This window comes from Oncorhynchus mykiss, chromosome 14 (assembly GCF_057628025.1).
Source record: "Oncorhynchus mykiss isolate SJ-2025 chromosome 14, ASM5762802v1, whole genome shotgun sequence".
NCBI classification, from domain to species: Eukaryota; Metazoa; Chordata; class Actinopteri; order Salmoniformes; family Salmonidae; genus Oncorhynchus; species Oncorhynchus mykiss.
The window spans coordinates 30,735,422-30,756,549 of NC_143035.1; the positions used below are offsets into that span (position 1 = coordinate 30,735,422).

General features: G+C 46.7%; 1 protein-coding gene across 2 annotated transcripts in view; it reads left to right on the plus strand.

Annotated features, from left to right (window-relative positions):
* Nucleotides 1–21,128, plus strand: part of LOC110487777 (transcription factor COE1) — a 140,839-nt gene that overhangs the window by 38,672 nt on the left and 81,039 nt on the right. For both annotated transcript variants that reach the window (XM_036943291.2, XM_036943293.2), the window contains exons 7-10: nucleotides 15,129–15,210; nucleotides 15,366–15,507; nucleotides 19,025–19,155; nucleotides 19,495–19,621. In XM_036943291.2, the coding sequence (XP_036799186.1) occupies nucleotides 15,129–15,210; nucleotides 15,366–15,507; nucleotides 19,025–19,155; nucleotides 19,495–19,621 (482 nt within the window). The remainder of the gene's footprint in view (nucleotides 1–15,128; nucleotides 15,211–15,365; nucleotides 15,508–19,024; nucleotides 19,156–19,494; nucleotides 19,622–21,128) is intronic.

Below are 21,128 nucleotides of genomic sequence, written 5' to 3' on the forward strand. Positions count from 1 at the left end.
TGAGTGTGTGTGTGTGTGTGTGTGTGTGTGTGTGTGTGTGTGTGTGTGTGTGTGTGTGTGTGTGTGTGTGTGTGTGTGTGTGTGTGTGTGTGTGTGTGTGTGTGTGTGTGTGTGTGTGTGTGTGTGTGTGTGTGTGTGTGTGTGTGTGTGTAAACACTATATTAACTACAACCTAAAACCTCTTACCTTGGAATATTGAAGTCCCATGTTAAAAGGAACCACCAACTTTCATATGTTCTCATGTTCTGAGCAAGGAACTCAAACGTTAGATTTTTACATGGCACATATTGCACTTTTACTTCTCCAACACTTTGTTTTTGCATTATTTAAATTTGTATTGATGTATTATATTAAGTTAATATAAGTGTTCATTCAGTATTGTTGTAATTGTCATAATTACAAATATATACATATTTTTTAATCGGCCGATTAATCGGTATCGGCTTCTTTTGGTCCTCCAATAATCGGTATCGGTATCGGCGTTGAAAAATCATAATTGGTCGACATCTAGTGTGTGTGTGAGTGAGTGTTTTCCAGAGAGAGAGAAAGCCACTCTCGTTTAGAGGCTCTAGATCCAGAACCAGTCGCTCCACTGGGGTCTGATTTTATGTGGTATCACAGTAAGAATGGACCCACTAACTTGACACAGAAAGAGAAGGGGAGAAAAGCGGAGAGAGAGAGGATATAGAGAAGGAGAGGAGACATGAAGAAAAGAGATATAGAGAGAGGATATAGAGAAGGAGAGGAGACATGAGGAAAAGAGATAGAGAGAGAGAAGGATATAGCGAAGGAGAGGAGACATGAGGAAAAGAGATAGAGCGAGAGCATATGGAGAAGGAGAGGAGACATGAGGAAAAGAGATAGAGAGAGAGATAAGGATATAGCGAAGGAGAGGAGACATGAGGAAAAGAGATAGAGATAGAGAGAGAGGATATAGAGAAGGAGAGGAGACATGAGGAAAAGAGATAGAGAGAGAGAGAAGGATATAGCGAAGGAGAGGAGACATGAGGAAAAGAGATAGAGAGAGAGAGAAGGATATAGAGAAGGAGAGGAGACATGAGGAAAAGAGATAGAGAGAGAGAGAAGGATATAGCGAAGGAGAGGAGACATGAGGAAAAGAGATAGAGAGAGAGAGAAGGATATAGAGAAGGAGAGGAGACATGAGGAAAATAGATAGAGAGAGAAGGATATAGAGAAGGAGAGGAGACATGAGGAAAAGAGATAGAGAGAGAGGATATAGAGAAGGAGAGGAGACATGAGGAAAAGAGATAGAGAGAGAGGATATAGAGAAGGAGAGGAGACATGAGGAAAAGAGATAGAGAGAGAGGATATAGAGAAGGAGAGGAGACATGAGGAAAAGAGATAGAGAGAGAGAAGGATATAGAGAAGGAGAGGAGACATGAGGAAAAGAGATAGAGAGAGAGGATATACAGAAGGAGAGGAGACATGAGGAAAAGAGATAGAGAGAGAGGATATAGAGAAGGAGATGAGACATGAGGAAAAGAGATAGAGAGAGAGGATATAGAGAAGGAGAGGAGACATGAGGAAAAGAGATAGAGAGAGAGAGGAGAGTTTTTGGTGATTATTTTTTCTTACAACTGAAACAGTATTCGTCAGATGTTGGTATTGTACAGTAATCATACGCTGATCATCAGTTCTAATGTGCTTTCTGGCTGTTTTACTGGAAGGTAGTTAGACAGCTCAAGGTAGGGTTGGAGAGATTTCATTTTAGTGTGTGTGTGTGTGTGTGTGTGTGTGTGTGTGTGTGTGTGTGTGTGTGTGTGTGTGTGTGTGTGTGTGTGTGTGTGTGTGTGTGTGTGTGTGTGTGCGCGCGTGCGTGCGGGTGGGTGGGTGGGTGTGTGTGTGTGTGTGGGTACGTCCGTGTGCATATCCGTCCATTCGTGCGTGTGAACGTTTGCGTGAGTGTGTGTGTGGCTGTGTGTGTGTGTGTGTGTGTGTGTGCGTGAGTGAGTGAGTGCGTGCGTGCGTCCACCAATCCACCACAACTCCAGTCCACCAATCCAATGAATTTACTAAGTGTCCCATCATAACGTTAATCAAATTACTCCTGAACCAAAATTGACAGTTTTCATTAATTATAAAGGATTACTCTAATTGCCATTCAAATTTATTCATTTAGAACATACGGAATTCGCTAATGTCTCTGGGAATTTGCATATTAAATTGTGAGGTATCCATTAGGTATGCTAATATATGCGTGGTTCCTTATTTTGTTATTGGTGGACCATATGTGTCTGGGCAGGTGAGGACAGTGTCTAGAAGGAAGTTATTAATGTGTTTGATTAAGAGGGAGACGTAGAGGCACAACACTACCGCTACTGACGCAACACCACTGACACGACACTACTGACACAACACTACTGGCACACCACTACTGACAGAACGTCACTGACACAACACGACCACCACAGACACAACACTAATGACACAACACTACTGACACAACACTGCTGCTACTGACACAACACCACTGACACAACACTACTGGCACACCACTACTGACAGAACGTCACTGACACAACACGACCACCACAGACACAACACTAATGACACAACACTACTGACACAACACTGCTGCTACTGACACAACACCACTGACACAACACTACTGGCACACCACTACTGACAGAACGTCACTGACACAACACAACCACCACAGACACAACACTAATGACTCAACACTACTGACACAACAGTAGTGTTGTGTCAGTAGCAGTAGTGCTGTGTCAGTAGCAGTAGTGTTGTGTCAGTGTCAGTAGCAGTAGTGTTGTGTCGGTAGTGCTGTGTCAGTAGCAGTAGTGGTGTGTCAGTAGCAGTAGTGTTGTGTCGGTAGTGCTGTGTCAGTAGCAGTAGTGTTGTGTTGGTAGTGGTGTGTCAGTAGCAGTAGTGTTGTGTCGGTAGTGCTGTGTCAGTAGCAGTAGTGCTGTGTCAGTAGCAGTAGTGGTGTGTCAGTAGCAGTAGTGGTGTGTCAGTAGCAGTAGTGTTGTGTCGGTAGTGCTGTGTCAGTAGCAGTAGTGTTGTGTCAGTAGCAGTAGTGGTGTGTCAGTAGCAGTAGTGTTGTGTCAGTAGCAGTAGTGTTGTGTCAGTTGTGTTGTGTCAGTAGTGTTGTGTCAGTAGTGGTGTGTCAGTAGCGGTAGTGTTGTGTCAGTAGTGTTGTGTCAGTAGCAGTAGTGCTGTGTCATGGGCAGTAGTGTTGTGTCAGTAGCAGTAGTGTTGTGTCAGTTGTGTTGTGTAAGTACTGTTGTGTCAGTAGTGGTGTGTCAGTAGCGGTAGTGTTGTGTCAGTAGTGTTGTGTCAGTATCAGTAGTGCTGTGTCAGTAGCAGTAGTGTTGTGTCAGTAGCAGTAGTGTTGTGTCAGTTGTGTTGTGTCAGTAGTGTTGTGTCAGTAGTGGTGTGTCAGTAGCGGTAGTGTTGTGTCAGTAGTGTTGTGTCAGTATCAGTAGTGTTGTGTCAGTAGCAGTAGTGGTGTGTCAGTAGCAGCAGTGTTGTGTCAGTAGCAGTAGTGTTGTGTCGGTAGTGCTGTGTCAGTAGCAGTAGTGTTGTGTCAGTAGCAGTAGTGGTGTGTCAGTAGCAGTAGTGTTGTGTCAGTAGCAGTAGTGTTGTGTCAGTTGTGTTGTGTCAGTAGTGTTGTGTCAGTAGTGGTGTGTCAGTAGCGGTAGTGTTGTGTCAGTAGTGTTGTGTCAGTATCAGTAGTGTTGTGTCAGTAGTGGTGTGTCAGTAGTGGTGTGTCAGCAGTGGTGTGTCAGTAGTGGTGTGTCAGTAGTGGTGTGTCAGCAGTGGTGTGTCAGTAGTGCTGTGTCAGTAGTGGTGTGTCAGTAGTGCTGTGTCAGCAGTGGTGTGTCAGTAGTGCTGTGTCAGTTGTGGTGTGTCAGCAGTGGTGTGTCAGTAGTGGTGTGTCAGTAGTGCTGTGTCAGTAGTGCTGTGTCAGTAGTGGTGTGACAGCAGTGGTGTCAGTAGCAGTAGTGTTGTGTCAGTTGTGTCAGTAGCAGCAGTGTTGTGTTAGTGGTGGTGTGTCAGTAGTGTTGTGTCAGTGGTGGTGTGTCAGTAGTGTTGTGTCAGTAGTGGTGTGTCAGTAGCAGTAGTGGTGTGTCAGTAGTGTTGTGTCAGTAGTGGTGTGTCAGTAGCGGTAGTGCTGTGTCGGTAGTGTTGTGTCAGTAGCAGTAGTGCTGTGTCAGTAGTGGTGTGTCAGTAGTGGTGTGTCAGTAGCGGTAGTGTTGTGTCAGTCGCAGTAATGGTTTGTCAGTAGCAGTAGTGGTGTGTCAGTAGCAGTAGTGGTGTGTCAGTAGTGGTGTGTCAGTAGTGGTGTGTCAGTAGCAGTAGTGGTGTGTCAGTGGTGGTGTGTCAGTAGTGTTGTGTCAGTAGTGGTGTGTCAGTAGCAGTAGTGGTGTGTCAGTAGTGTTGTGTCAGTAGTGGTGTGTCAGTACCAGTAGTGTTGTGTCAGTAGCAATAGTGTTGTGTCAGTTGTGTTGTGTCAGTAGTGTTGTGTCAGTAGTGGTGTGTCAGTAGCGGTAGTGTTGTGTCAGTAGTGTTGTTTCAGTAGCAGTAGTGCTGTGTCATGGGCAGTAGTGTTGTTTCAGTAGCAGTAGTGTTGTGTCAGTTGTGTTGTGTCAGTAGTGGTGTGTCAGTAGCGGTAGTGTTGTGTCAGTAGTGTTGTGTCAGTATCAGTAGTGCTGTGTCAGTAGTGGTGTGTCAGTAGTGGTGTGTCAGCAGTGGTGTGTCAGTAGTGCTGTGTCAGTAGTGGTGTGTCAGCAGTGGTGTGTCAGTAGTGCTGTGTCAGTAGTGGTGTGTCAGTAGTGCTGTGTCAGCAGTTATGTGTCAGTAGTGCTGTGTCAGTTGTGGTGTGTCAGCAGTGGTGTGTCAGTAGTGGTGTGTCAGTAGTGCTGTGTCAGTTGTGTCAGTAGCAGCAGTGTTGTGTCAGTGGTGGTGTGACAGCAGTGGTGTGTCAGTAGTGGTGTGTCAGTAGTGGTGTGTCAGTAGTGGTGTGTCAGTAGTGCTGTGTCAGTAGTGGTGTGACAGCAGTGGTGTGTCAGTAGCAGTAGTGTTGTGTCAGTTGTGTCAGTAGCAGCAGTGTTGTGGGAGTGGTGGTGTGTCAGTAGTGTTGTGTCAGTGGTGGTGTGTCAGTAGTGTTGTGTCAGTAGTGGTGTGTCAGTAGTGTTGTGTCAGTAGTTGTGTGTCAGTAGCGGTAGTGTTGTGTCGGTAGTGTTGTGTCAGTAGCAGTAGTGCTGTGTCAGTAGTGGTGTGTCAGTAGCAGTAGTGCTGTGTCAGTAGTGATGTGTCAGCAGTGGTGTGTCAGTAGCAGCAGTGGTGTGTCAGTAGTGGTGTGTCAGTAGCAGTAGTGGTGTGTCAGCAGTGGTGTGTCAGTAGTGCTGTGTCAGTAGTGGTGTGTCAGTAGTGCTGTGTCAGCAGTGGTGTGTAAGTAGTGCTGTGTCAGTTGTGGTGTGTCAGCAGTGGTGTGTCAGTAGTGGTGTGTCAGTAGTGCTGTGTCAGTAGCAGTAGTGTTGTGTCAGTTGTGATGTGTCAGCAGTGGTGTGTCAGTAGCAGCAGTGGTGTGTCAGTAGTGGTGTGTCAGTAGCAGTGGTGGTGTGACAGCAGTGGTGTGTCAGTAGTGGTGTGTCAGTAGTGGTGTGTCAGCAGTGGTGTGTCAGCAGTGGTGTGTCAGTAGTGGTGTGTCAGTAGTGGTGTGACAGCAGTGGTGTGTCAGTAGCAGTAGTGTTGTGTCAGTTGTGTCAGTAGCAGCAGTGTTGTTTCAGTGGTGGTGTGTCAGTAGTGTTGTGTCAGTAGTGGTGTGTCAGTAGTGTTGTGTCAGTAGTGGTGTGTCAGTAGCAGTAGTGGTGTGTCAGTAGTGTTGTGTCAGTAGTGGTGTGTCAGTAGCGGTAGTGTTTTGTCGGTAGTGTTGTGTCAGTAGCAGTAGTGCTGTGTCAGTAGTGGTGTGTCATTAGCAGTAGTGCTGTGTCAGTAGTGGTGTGTCAGCAGTGGTGTGTCAGTAGCAGCAGTGTTGTGTCAGTAGTGGTGTGTCAGTAGCAGTAGTGGTGTGTCAGTAGCAGTAGTGGTGTGTCAGTAGTGGTGTGTCAGTAGTGGTGTGTCAGTAGCAGTAGTGGTGTGTCAGTGGTGGTGTGTCAGTAGTGTTGTGTCAGTAGTGGTGTGTCAGTAGCAGTAGTGGTGTGTCAGTAGTGTTGTGTCAGTAGTGGTGTGTCAGTAGCGGTAGTGTTGTGTCGGTAGTGTTGTGTCAGTAGCAGTAGTGCTGTGTCAGTAGTGGTGTGTCAGTAGCAGTAGTGCTGTGTCAGTAGTGATGTGTCAGCAGTGGTGTGTCAGTAGCAGCAGTGGTGTGTCAGTAGTGGTGTGTCAGTAGCAGTAGTGGTGTGTCAGCAGTGGTGTGTCAGTAGTGCTGTGTCAGTAGTGGTGTGTCAGTAGTGCTGTGTCAGCAGTGGTGTGTCAGTAGTGCTGTGTCAGTTGTGGTGTGTCAGCAGTGGTGTGTCAGTAGTGGTGTGTCAGTAGTGCTGTGTCAGTAGCAGTAGTGTTGTGTCAGTTGTGTCAGTAGCAGCAGTGTTGTGTCAGTGGTGGTGTGACAGCAGTGGTGTGTCAGTAGTGGTGTGTCAGTAGTGGTGTGTCAGCAGTGGTGTGTCAGCAGTGGTGTGTCAGTAGTGGTGTGTCAGTAGTGCTGTGTCAGTAGTGGTGTGACAGCAGTGGTGTGTCAATAGCAGTAGTGTTGTGTCAGTTGTGTCAGTAGCAGCAGTGTTGTATCAGTGGTGGTGTGTCAGTAGTGTTGTGTCAGTAGTGGTGTGTCAGTAGTGTTGTGTCAGTAGTGGTGTGTCAGTAGCAGTAGTGGTGTGTCAGTAGTGTTGTGTCAGTAGTGGTGTGTCAGTAGCGGTAGTGTTTTGTCGGTAGTGTTGTGTCAGTAGCAGTAGTGCTGTGTCAGTAGTGGTGTGTCATTAGCAGTAGTGCTGTGTCAGTAGTGGTGTGTCAGCAGTGGTGTGTCAGTAGCAGCAGTGTTGTGTCAGTAGTGGTGTGTCAGTAGCAGTAGTGGTGTGTCAGTAGCAGTAGTGGTGTGTCAGTGGTGGTGTGTCAGTAGTGGTGTGTCAGTAGCAGTAGTGGTGTGTCAGTAGTGGTGTGTCAGTAGCAGTAGTGTTGTGTCAGTAGTGGTGTGTCAGTAGCAGTAGTGCTGTGTCAGTAGTGGTGTGTCAGTAGCAGTCGTGGTGTGTCAGTAGTGGTGTGTCAGTCGTGTTCTGTCAGTAGTGGTGTGTCAGTCGTGTTGTGTCAGTAGTGGTGTGTCAGTCGTGTTGTGTCAGTAGTGGTGTGTCAGTCGTGTTGTGTCAGTAGTGGTGTGTCAGTAGCAGTAGTGTTGTGTCAGTAGTGGTGTGTCAGTAGTGGTGTGTCAGTAGTGGTGTGTCAGTAGTGTTGTGTCAGTAGTGGTGTGTCAGTAGTGGTGTGTCAGTAGTGGTGTGTCAGTAGCAGTAGTGTTGTGTCAGTAGTGGTGTGTCAGTAGTGGTGTGTCAGTAGTGGTGTGTCAGTAGTGTTGTGTCAGTAGTGGTGTGTCAGTAGTGTTGTGTCAGTAGTGGTGTGTCAGTAGCAGTAGTGTTGTGTCAGTAGTGGTGTGTCAGTAGTGGTGTGTCAGTAGTGGTGTGTCAGTAGTGTTGTGTCAGTAGTGGTGTGTCAGTAGTGGTGTGTCAGTAGTGGTGTGTCAGTAGTGCTGTGTCAGTAGTGGTGTGTCAGTAGTGGTGTGTCAGTAGTGGTGTGTCAGTAGTGTTGTGTCAGTAGTGGTGTGTCAGTAGTGGTGTGTCAGTAGTGGTGTGTCAGTAGTGGTGTGTCAGTAGTGGTGTGTCAGTAGTGGTGTGTCAGTAGTGGTGTGTCAGTAGTGGTGTGTCTGGACAAGAACCAAAAAATTGTATCATATTACTCCAGTGCTAGTCTCTCTACACTGGCTTCATGTTAAGACTAGGGCTGATTTCAAGGTTTTACTGCTAACCTACAAAGCATTACATGGGCTTGCTCCTATCTATCTCTCTGATTTGGTCCTGCCGTACATACCTACACATACGCTACGGTCACAAGACGCAGGCCTCCTTACTGTCCCTAGAATTTCTAAGCAAACAGCTAGAGCTCCATATTTATGGAATGGTCTGCCTACACATGTGAGAGACGCAGACTCGGTCTCACCCTTTAAGTCTTTACTGAAGACTCATCTTTTTAGTAGGTCCTATGACTGAGTGTAGTCTGGCCCAGGGGTGTGAACGGAAAGGCACTGCAGCGACGAACCACCCTTGCTGTCTCTGCCTGGCCGGTTCCCCTCTCTCCACTGGGATTCTCTGCCTCTAACCCTATTACAGGGCTGAGTCACTGGCTTAATGGTGCTCTTCCATGCCGTCCCTAGGAGGGGTGCGTTACTTGAGTGGGTTGAGTCTCTGACGTGATCTTCCTGTCCAGGTTTGGCGCCACCCTCGAGTTCGTGCCGTGGGGGAAATCTTCGTGGGCTATACTCGGCCTTGTCACAGGGTAGTAAGTTGGTGGTTGAAGACATCCTTCTAGTGGTGTGGGGGCTGTGCTTTGGCAAAGTGGGCGCTCCACTACTGACACACCACTACTGACACACCACTACTGACACACCACTACTGACACATCACTACTGACACATCACTACTGCTACTGACACACCACTACTGACACACCACTACTGACACACCACTACTGCTACTGACACACCACTACTGCTACTGACACACCACTACTGACACACCACTACTGACACACCACTACTGCTACTGACACACCACTACTGCTACTGACACACCACTACTGACACACCACTACTGACACACCACTACTGCTACTGACACACCACTACTGACACACCACTACTGCTACTGACACACCACGACTGCTACTGACACACCACTACTGACACACCACTACTGCTACTGACACACCACTACTGCTACTGACATACCACTACTGACACACCACTACTGCTACTGACACACCACTACTGCTACTCACACACCACTACTGCTACTGACACACCACTACTGCTACTGACACACCACTACTGACACACCACTACTGCTACTGACACACCACGACTGCTACTGACACACCACTACTGACACACCACTAGACTTGCCACACACAGACACAAACACACACACACTCAGGGAGAGATGATGCAGGGAGTGTCCAGAGGATGAATGTTTCAGTGTAGTGAGATGATGTGGTTGAATAAATCATGTCAGTTTAGATGATGGGAGCAACATTATAGACTACTCTAACAGCATTCGCCTGATGGAACAAGTGGCTTACAAATGTGTGTGCGTATGGCAGGTTGAGGGGTCACCACGGAAACAAGTCTCCTAGATGAAGTGTCTGTGTTGCATGGCCGATACCTGGAGAGAGAGAGAGAAAGGAAGCGAGAGAGGGGAAGGGGGGTGAGAGACCGAGAAAGAGAGAGAGGGAGAGTGAGGGGGCGAGAGAGGGAGAAAGAGCCTGAGAGAGAGAGGGGTGAGTGGAGAGAGAGAGAGCGAGAGAGAGAGAGAGAGGGCCATATGACCATATTAGAGAGACATATTTCCCTCAGATTACACAGATCCACAAAGAATTCGAAAACAAATCCAATTTTGAAAAACTCCCATATCTACTGGGTGAAATTCCATAGTGTGCCATCACAGCAGCAAGATTTGTGACCTGTTGCCACGAGAAAAGGGCAACCAGTGAAGAACACACACCATTGTAAATACAACCCATATTTATGCTTATTTATTTTATCTTGTGTCCTTTAACCATTTGTACATTGTTAAAACACTGTAAATATATATAATATGACATTTGTAATGTCTTTACTGTTTTGAAACCTCTGTACGTGTAATGTTTACTGTTAATTTTTGTTGTTTTTCACTTTATATATTCACTTTGTATGTTGTCTACCTCACTTGCTTTGGCAATGTTAACACATGTTTCCCATGCCAATAAAGCCCTTGAATTGAATTGAATTGAGAGGAGTGAGAGAGAGAGAGAGGTGAGTGGAGAGAGAGAGAGAGAGAGAGAGGGGGGGGTGAGTGGAGAGAGAGAGAGAGAGGGGGGGGGTGAGAGAGAGAGGAGTGAGAGAGAGAGAGTGAGAGAGAGAGAGAGAGAGAGAGGGGGGGGTGAGTGGAGAGAGAGAGGAGTGAGAGAGAGAGAGAGAGAGAGAGGTGAGTGGAGAGAGAGAGAGAGAGAGAGAGAGAGGGGTGAGTGGAGAGAGAGAGAGGGGGTGAGAGAGAGAGGAGTGAGAGAGAGAGAGAGATGACAGAGAGAGGGGTGAGAGAGAGAGAGAGCGAGAGAGAGAGAGAGAGAGAGAGATGGCAGAGAGAGGGGTGAGAGAGAGCGAGAGAGTTCCGCTCTCTACTCCAAGCCCTCAGCTCCATCAGTCCAGTATCAGACAGGGGGAAGTGGTTTTGTATCTTTTTATTAACCCCAGAGTAGAGCAAAGTGAGAAACACCTAGCTTGTGTCCAAAAAGGTATCATATCCCCTACTTAGTACACTACTACATCTCATTTAGCAGAAATTCATTTCCACAGTCATTTGTGTTTCTTTTGGTAATTACAAGAGAGAGAGATACATGTTATTATTTCATGAAACCAAAAGGGAAAATTGGTTTACGCCCAGTATTCTTCTGTTATAGGTCATGTGCATTAGAAAAGTGGAGTGGGCTGCTGACTCAGAGAGTGATGTGTTTAGGGAGGACTATTTGTTGTGAATTGGACCTTCAGGACAGTCTAAATGTTCTCTAGTTTTTCTGCTAGAGAGCGACATGGTTCAGGATGGCTGGGTGAACCTAAATTCTGAGCTTGGATGGCTGGGGAAACCTTCATCCTAAGCTTGATTAAGGATGGCTGGGGAAACCTTCATCCTAAGCTTGATTAAGGATGGCTGGGTGAACCTTCATTCTATGCTTGGTTAAGGATGGCTGGGTGAACCTTCATGCTATGCTTGGTTAAGGATGGCTGGGTGAACCTTCATTCTATGCTTGGTTAAGGATGGCTGGGTTAACCTTCATTCTGAGCTTGGTTAAGGATGGCTGGATGAACCTTCATTCTAAACTTGGTTAAGGATGGCTGTGGAAACCTTCATCCTAAGCTTGGTTAAGGATGGCTGGGTGAACCTTCATTCTAAGCTTGGCTAAGGATGGCTGGGTGAACCTTCATTCTGAGCTTGGTTAAGGATGGCTGGTTGAACCTTCATTCTAAGCTTGGTTAAGAATGGCTGGTTGAACCTTCCTTCTAAGCTTGGTTAAGGATGGCTGGGTGAACTTTCATTCTGAGCTTGGTTAAGGATGGCTGGGTGAACTTTCATTCTGAGCTTGGTTAAGGATGGCTGGGTGAACTTTCATTCTGAGCTTGGTTAAGGATGGCTGGGTGAACTTTCATTCTGAGCTTGGTTAAGGATGGCTTGGTGAACTTTCATTCTGAGCTTGGTTAAGGATGGCTGGGTGAACTTTCATTCTGAGCTTGGTTAAGGATGGCTGGGTGAACCTTCATTCTATGCTTGGTTGAGGGTGGCTGGGTTAACCTTCATTCTGAGCTTGGTTAAGGATGGCTGGGTGAACTTTCATTCTGAGCTTGGTTAAGGGTGGCTGGGTGAACCTTCATTCTATGCTTGGTTAAGGGTGGCTGGGTTAACCTTCATTCTGAGCTTGGTTAAGGATGGCTGGGTGAACTTTCATTCTGAGCTTGGTTAAGGGTGGCTGGGTTAACCTTCATTCTGAGCTTGGTTAAGGATGGCTGGGTGAACTTTCATTCTGAGCTTGGTTACGGGTGGCTGGGTTAACTTTCATTCTGAGCTTGGTTAAGGGTTGCTGGGTGAACTTTCATTCTGAGCTTGGTTAAGGGTGGCTGGGTTAACCTTCATTCTGAGCTTGGTTAAGGATGGCTGGGTGAACTTTCATTCTGAGCTTGGTTAAGGGTGGCTGGGTTAACCTTCATTCTGAGCTTGGTTAAGGGTGGCTGGGTTAACTTTTATTCTGAGCTTGGTTAAGGATGGCTGGGTGAACTTTCATTCTGAGCTTGGTTAAGGGTGGCTGGGTGAACCTTCATTCTATGCTTGGTTAAGGGTGGCTGGGTTAACCTTCATTCTGAGCTTGGTTAAGGATGGCTGGGTGAACTTTCATTCTGAGCTTGGTTAAGGGTGGCTGGGTTAACCTTCATTCTGAGCTTGGTTAAGGATGGCTGGGTGAACTTTCATTCTGAGCTTGGTTACGGGTGGCTGGGTTAACTTTCATTCTGAGCTTGGTTAAGGGTGGCTGGGTGAACTTTCATTCTGAGCTTGGTTAAGGGTGGCTGGGTTAACCTTCATTCTGAGCTTGGTTAAGGATGGCTGGGTGAACTTTCATTCTGAGCTTGGTTAAGGGTGGCTGGGTTAACCTTCATTCTGAGCTTGGTTAAGGGTGGCTGGGTTAACTTTTATTCTGAGCTTGGTTAAGGATGGCTGGGTGAACTTTCATTCTGAGCTTGGTTAAGGGTGGCTGGGTTAACCTTCATTCTGAGCTTGGTTAAGGATCGCTGGGTGAACTTTCATTCTGAGCTTGGTTAAGGATGGCTGGGTGAACTTTCATTCTGAGCTTGGTTAAGGATGGCTGGGTGAACCTTCATTCTGAGCTTGGTTAAGGGTGGCTGGGTTAACCTTCATTCTGAGCTTTGACAATCATGTAATCTATGAGGTGCCAATGCTTTGATCAAGGTGCTCCCAGGAAGTTTTGTATGTGTTTTTCATTTGGAACATGGTGTCGGTGATGGTGACTTCATTTTCAGCACAAAGGCGTAGCAATCTCATTGGCCAATGCTGTGCTTTCCTATTACCCCATTAGCAATCTCATTGGCCAATGCTGTGCTTTCCTATTACTCCATTAGCAATCTCATTGGCCAATGCTGTAATTTCCTATTACTCCATTAGCAATCTCATTGGCCAATGCTGTGCTTTCCTATTACTCCATTAGCAATCTCATTGGCCAATGCTGTGCTTTCCTATTACCCCATTAGCAATCTCATTGGCCAATGCTGTGCTTTCCTATTACCCCATTAGCAATCTCATTGGCCAATGCTGTGCTTTCCTATTACTCCATTAGCAATCTCATTGGCCAATGCTGTGCTTTCCTATTACTCCATTAGCAATCTCATTGGCCAATGCTGTGCTTTCCTATTACTCCATTAGCAATCTCATTGGCCAATGCTGTGCTTTCCTATTACTCCATTAGCAATCTCATTGGCCAATGCTGTGCTTTCCTATTACTCCATTAGCAATCTCATTGGCCAATGCTGTGCTTTCCTATTACTCCATTAGCAATCTCATTGGCCAATGCTGTGCTTTCCTATTACTCCATTAGCAATCTCATTGGCCAATGCTGTGCTTTCCTATTATTCCATTAGCAATCTCATTGGCCAATGCTGTGCTTTCCTATTACTCCATTAGCAATCTCATTGGCCAATGCTGTGCTTTCCTATTACTCCATTAGCCTTTCGGCTTATGCCAGTTGGTGTTTCTGTGAGATATGGCAGGAGGCAGTTCTTCAAGGCAACGCCCACACCATGCAGATATCGCCCTTCTGGGCTGTATTCCTTTCAGAAGAAGATGTAGCCCTCTCTTTCCTCCCTGAGCAACCCTTCACCCAGGAGTCTGGTCTCACTGAGAGCAGAGATGATGGTATATTGCTTCAGCTCTGCTGCGATAAGTGCAGTCCTTCATTTCAGGCCTGGCGGCGTCATGGCTCGAGTCCAAGAGAGTCCTTATGTTCCATGTTGATAGTCGTAAGGGGACATATTTCTTCTTAATTCGTTGTCAACTGCTGAAACGGAATGTCCTGATAGGTGCGGTAGCACTATCTAGGAGAGTTAGAGTGGGCAATATTTTCCCCAGCTGGGTTGAGCAGTGTGGTTCCTAAAATGGGATTCTCAGACGTACAGGGGTCTGGAGCAGCTGCCACTCAAATCCCAGCTGCTGATGACCAACAGCCCTGTACCGCTACTGTGCAGGGGCCTGGCTAGGAGCTTCCTGAATATTCAAGCCTTCCCCCGTTACCAAGCACCATGTCGCCAGAATAATTTAATGGTGCAGGAAATCTAGGTGGAACTCCCAGAAGAGCATTAGTGGACACCTGCGTGATGAAATAATGTTAAGGACGTGGGGGATGTGCTTGTCATCACTTCTCTGCTGTTGGAAAATGGTCTCTGGTGGCAAAAATAAAATCCAAGATGACCAGCACCTCCTCACAGCTGCAGGAGGCTGCAAGAGCTTCAGTCTGGCAGAGGACCAGCACCTCCTCACAGCTGCAGGAGGCTGCAAGAGCTTCAGTCTGTCAGAGGACCAACACCTCCCTACAGCTGCAGGAGGCTGCAAGAGCTTCAGTCTGGCAGAGGACCACCTGTCACACGTCGCCAGCACGTTGCTTTAGTCTCATGGGGAGCTCCAGTCTGTCAGAGGATCACCTGTCACACGTCGCCAGCACGTTGCTTTAGTCTCATGGTGAGCTCCAGTCTGTCAGAGGATCACCTGTCACACGTCGCCAGCACGTTGCTTTAGTCTCATGGTGAGCTCCAGTCTGTCAGAGGATCACCTGTCACACGTCGCCAGCACGTTGCTTTAGTCTCATGGGGAGCTCCCCTAGCCGTTGTCTTCCCAGACTTACCCATGAAGCAGTGGGGCAGTGGTTGGCCAATGCCAGGGCGTGTCCACATAATGTGGGCCTGCACATTTGGGGACCACTGCAGCTGCAAGATCCCCTTCTGAGTTAGCCAGAGGCCGCAGGGACGCCCAGTGTGTTGCCACAAGGAGACCTGGCAGGAGTCTTGGTGAAGAAGAGCCTGTGTACTGGCAAGGGAAGGCTTACATGCAGATCTGCTTCCAGGTTTACCACAAGGGCTAGCCAAGCTAACCAAGCAAACCAAGCTAGCCAAGTTAACCAAGCTAGCCAAGCTAACCAAGCTAGCCAAGCTAACCAGGCTAGCCAAGCTAGCTAAGCTAACCAAGCTAGCCAAGCTAACCAAGCTAGCCAAGCTAGCCAAGCTAACCAAGCTAGCCAAGCTAACCAAGCTAGCCAAGCTGCAATGACGCATGAGTGTTAGACTGTTTTCTTGTCTCCTCTCTCTCCAGGTTCTTCCTCAAGTTCTTCCTGAAGTGCAACCAGAACTGTCTGAAGAACGCAGGGAACCCACGAGACATGAGGCGCTTTCAGGTGGGAGAGAGAGAACCGCAAAACCTCATTTTACATCATTTCTTTAGACACAACGGTAATGCTGTTTGATGGGAGCTCTCAGGTCCTGTCTCACGTGTCCTTGTCTGTCCCCCTGTCCCCTTTTCCTCTATGTCTCCTGTCCCTGTCTGTCCCAGGTGGTCGTGTCTACCACGGTGAGTGTGGACGGTCATGTCCTCTCTGTCTCTGACAACATCTTTGTCCACAACAACTCTAAACACGGTCGCCGGGCCAGGAGATTAGACCCCTCAGAAGGAACACCCTCGTACCTGGAGCATGGTAAACACTCCTGTCCCCCCCCCCCCCTCTCTCACTCTTTTCTATATGTCTCTCCCCCCTCTCTCACTCTTTTCTATATGTCTCTCCCCCCTCTCTCACTCTATTCTATATGTCTCTCCCCCCTCTCTCACTCTTTTCTATATGTCTCTCCCCCCTCTCTCACTCTTTTCTATATGTCTCTCCCCCCTCTCTCACTCTATTCTATATGTCTCTCCCCCCTCTCTCACTCTATTCTATGTCTCTCCCCCCTCTCTCACTCTTTTCTATATGTCTCTCCCCCCTCTCTCACTCTTTTCTATATGTCTCTCCCCCCTCTCTCACTCTATTCTATATGTCTCTCTCGCCCCCTCTCTCACTCTATTCTATATGCCTCTCTCGCCCCCTCTCTCACTCTTTTCTATATCTCTCTCTCGCCCCCTCTCTCACTCTTTTCTATATGTCTCTCTCGCCCCCTCTCTCACTCTTTTCTATATGTCTCTCTCGCCCCCTCTCTCACTCTTTTCTATATGTCTCTCTCGCCCCCTCTCTCACTCTATTCTATATGTCTCTCTCGCCCCCTCTCTCACTCTATTCTATATGCCTCTCTCGCCCCCTCTCTCACTCTTTTCTATATCTCTCTCTCGCCCCCTCTCTCACTCTTTTCTATATGTCTCTCTCGCCCCCTCTCTCACTCTTTTCTATATGTCTCTCTCGCCCCCTCTCTCACTCTTTTCTATATGTCTCTCTCGCCCCCTCTCTCACTCTATTCTATATGTCTCTCTCGCCCCCTCTCTCACTCTATTCTATATGTCTCTCTCGCCCCCTCTCTCACTCTTTTCTATTTCTCTCTCTCGCCCCCTCTCTCACTCTTTTCTATATGTCTCTCTCGCCCCCTCTCTCACTCTTTTCTATATGTCTCTCTCGCTCACTCTTTTCTATGTCTCTCTCGCCCCCTCTCTCACTCTTTTCTATATGTCTCTCTTGCCCCCTCTCTCACTCTATTCTATATGTCTCTCTCGCCCCCTCTCTCACTCTATTCTATGTCTCTCTCGCCCCCTCTCTCACTCGTTTCTATATCTCTCTCGCCCCCTCTCTCACTCTTTTCTATATGTCTCTCTCGCTCACTCTTTTCTATATGTCTCTCTCCCCCCTCTCTCACTCTTTTCCATGTCTCTCTCGCCCCCTCTCTCACTCTTTTCTATATGTCTCTCTCGCCCCCTCTCTCACTCTATTCTATATGTCTCTCTCGCCCCCTCTCTCACTCTTTTCTATATGTCTCTCTCGCTCACTCTTTTCTATATGTCTCTCTCCCCCCTCTCTCACTCTTTTCTATGTCTCTCTCGCCCCCTCTCTCACTCTTTTCTATATGTCTCTCTCGCCCCCTCGCTCACTCTTTTCTATATGTCTCCCCCCCATCTCACTCTTTTCTATGTCTCTCTCGCCCCCTCGCTCACTCTTTTCAATATGTCTCTCTCCCCCCTCTCTCACTCTTTTCCATGTCTCTCTTGCCCCCTCTCTCACTCTTTTCTATATGTCTCTCTCGCCCCTTCTCTCACTCTTTTCTATATCTCTCTCGCCCCCTCTCTCACTCTTTTCTACATGTCTCTCCCCCTCTCTCACTCTTTTCTATATGTCTCTATATATATTTTTTCTCCCTCCTCAACTCTATCACTTCCTCTCCTCTCCCTCTTCCACACTTTATTTCTCTCTCTTCTCATCCCCACTTCTCTCTCTCCCTTTTCTCTCTTTTATCTCTCTCCCTTCTCTCTTTTATCTCTCTCCCTTCTCTCTTTTATCTCTCTCCCTTCTCGCTTCCTTTTCCTCTCTTCTCTCTCTCCCTTTTCTCTCTTTTATCTCTCTCCCTTCTCTCTTTTATCTCTCTCCCTTCTCTCTTTTATCTCTCTTCCTTCTCTCTTTTATCTCTCTTCCTTCTCACTTCCTTTTCCTCTCTTCTCACCCCCTCTCCCCCTGCTCCTTTTTCCCTCTAAGATTCTTAACTCTCAGTGAGAGAGCAGAGAGCAGCAGTGAATCCTGTATTCCCCCAATGGCCGGCTCTTGTTAGAACTGCCATAGTGTCTTATGAAGACCATGTGTCAAAGCAGGACTGTGGTGCTTCTGAGGCCCCAGGAAGCTTAAAGACAACGCTGAGCTTATTTCCTATGAGACATGGTTAGGTTGATCCTCTAGCCGCTATCTATCTCTCTCTCTCTCTCTGCCCAAAGATTTTCCCAGGTTAACACACACATACATACTGTGTCCTCAGATAGTATTTAGACCCCTTGGCTTTTTCCATTTTTTTTAGGATGCAGCCTTATTCTAAAATGGATTAAATAGGTTTTTTTCCCTCATCAATCTACAAACAATACTCCATAATGACAAAGCGAAAACTGGTTTTTAGACATTTTAACTAAAAAATAAACAAAATAAAACAGAAATATGACATTTCCATAATTATTCAGACTCTTTACTCAGTACTTTCTTGAAGCACCTTTGGCAGCGATTACAGCCTCGTTTCCTCGTGGGAATGAAGCTACAAGCTTGGAACACCTTTATTTGTGGAGTTTGGGGAGTTTCTCCCCTTCCCTTCCCTAGATCCGTGTCTCGACACTATTCTGTCTCGGAGATCTAAGGACAATTTTTTCAATCTCATGGCTTGTTTTTTGCTCTTTTGTGACATTATACAGACAGGTGTGTGCCGTTGTAAATCATGTCCAATCAATTTAATTTACCACAGGTGGACTCCAATGAAGTTGTAGAAACGATGATCAATGGAAACAGGAGGCACCTGAAACTCAATTACAAGTCTCATAGCAAAGGGTCTGATTACTTATGTAAATAAGGTATTTCTGTTTTTATTTCCTTTAAATTTGCAAAAAAAAATAAAAAAATCTGTTTTCACAATGAGCAACGAACACAACAGATGGCAGAGAGGAGGACCCCAAATATGATCCCTATCACATGGATTCATGTTTCACCATATGGTTGACATACACACACCCACACCCACACACACACACACACACACACACACACACACACACACACACACACACACACACACACACACACACACACACACCATCAGTGTCTATGAAAAGACTTGCAGGATGAAGAGGAGGTGAGATGAAGAGAGTGAGAGGCAGATGAAGGAGGAGGAGAGAGAGGAGGGTGAAGAGAGAGACAGGAGAGAGACGGGGAAAAGTCATTCGGTAGTAAAGTGGATTACCCTGCTTTGGAGAATGACATCATGTCTGACAAGCTGAGGCTCTGTAAAGTAGAGGAGATTAAGCCTTTATTCATTTTTAATTCCACTGCTGTTCTTTTCTCCAATCTGATCCAGTAATGTAAAGCCTGTAATTATAAGATCCAGGGGTCAGTATTACGCCTCACAGCAGACCTGCTTATGAATTGGAGAATTTAGTTGTTCTCTTCATACAATCAGAATGGAGAAACTGTACTGTACCTTGTATTCCTGATTCTGCGTTAAAACTACATTTCGTCTCTCTCTCTCTCTCCGCTCCCTCCCTCCCTCCCACAGCCACCCCCTGTATCAAGGCGATCAGCCCCAGTGAGGGCTGGACAACAGGCGGGGCCACAGTCATTATCATAGGAGAAAACTTCTTTGATGGACTCCAGGTCACATTTGGTACCATGCTAGTCTGGAGTGAGGTCAGTAGCACATTTATCAGTGTGTGTGTGTATGACTGTGTGTGTATGACTGTGTGTGTGACTGTGTGCAACCGACAGAGAATCAAACAAAAAAACAGTGAGTCCGTGGTGCTCAAGACTGCCTTAGCCCTCTGAGCTAAAGCCAAGGCAATCTGGATGTTTTCTGTGCATTTATAAACTACATCCTACCTTACATGTCAACTGAACATTTTCTATGGCTCTTGTAAATCTTGATACGTCTATTTCTTTCACTTTGATATAGAACATGTTATGGGGTCTGACAAGTGAAATACATATGTAACAAGAAAAACGTTTTTTGTCCCCTGTCGCCCTCTGTAGCTGATCACAGCCCACGCCATCCGGGTGCAGACTCCCCCCAGACACATCCCCGGGGTCGTAGAGGTCACGCTGTCATACAAGTCTAAACAGTTCTGCAAGGGCACACCTGGATGCTACATATACACAGGTAAATACACCTTAATTTAATAAGCCTGGATGCTACATATACACAGGTAAATACACCTTAATTTAACACACCTGAATGATACATATACAGTCGTGGCCAAAAGTTTTGAGAATGACACAAATATTTATCTTCACAAAGTCTGCTGCCTCAGTGTCTAGATATTTTTGTCAGATGTTATTATGGAATACGAAGTATAATTACAAGCATTTCAAACGTGTCAAAGGCTTTTATTGACAATTACATGAAGTTGATGCAAAGAGTCAATATTTGCAGTGTTGACCCTTCTTTTTCAAGACCTCTTCAATCCGCCCTGGCATGCTGTCAATTAACTTCTGGGCCACATCCTGACTGATGGCAGCCCATTCTTGCACAATCAATGCTTGGAGTTTGTCAGAATTTGTGGGTTTTTGTTTGTCCACCTGCCTCTTGAGGATTGACCACACGTTCTCAATGGGATTAAGGTCTGGGGAGTTTCCTGGCCATGGACCCAAAATATCGATGTTTTGTTCCCCGAGCCACTTAGTTATCACTTTTGCCTCATGGCAAGGTGCTCCATCATGCTGGGAAAGGCATTGTTCATCACCAAACTGTTCCTGGATGGTTGGGAGAAGTTGCTCTCGGAGGATGTGTTGGTACCATTCTTTATTCATGGCTGTGTTCTTAGGCAAAATTGTGAGTCCAAAAGTCTTCGCCTCACTGTGTGTGCAGATGCACTCACACCTGCCTGCTGCCATTCTTGAGCAAGCTCTGTGTACTGGTGGTGCCCCGATCCCGCAGCTGAATCAACTTTAGGAGACGGTCCTGGCGCTTGCTGGACTTTCTTGGACGCCCTGAAGCCTTCTTCACAACAATTGAACCGTTCTCCTTGAAGTTCTTGATGATCCGATAAATGGTTGATTCAGGTGCAATCTTACTGGCAGCAATATCCTTGCCTGTGAAGCCCTTTTTGTGCAAAGCAATGATGACGGCACGTGTCTCCTTGCAGGTAACCATAGTTGACAGTGGAAGGACAATGATTCCAAGAACTACCCTCCGTTTGAAGCTTCCAGTCTGTTATTTGAACTCAATCAGCATGACAGAATGATGTCCAGCCTTGTCCTCCTCAACACTCACACCTGTGTTAACGAGAGAATCACTGACATGATGTTAGCTGGTCCTTTTGTGTCAGGGCTGAAATGCAGTGGAAATGTTTTTTGGGGAATTCAGTTCATTTGCATGGCAAAGAGGGGCTTTGCAATTAATTGATTCACTCTTCATAACATTCTGGAGTATATGCAAATTGCCATCATACAAACTGAGGCAGCAGACTGTGAAAATGTATATTTGTGTCATTCTCAAAACTTTTGGCCACGACTGTACACAGGTAAATACACCTTCATTTAACAAGCCTGGATGCTACATATACATACACAGGTAAAAACAGAGAGAGAGGGGAGGGGGAGAGAGGAGTGAGGAAAGAGGAGAGGAGAGGAGTGGGGAGAGAGGGCAGAGAGGGGATTGGGGAGAG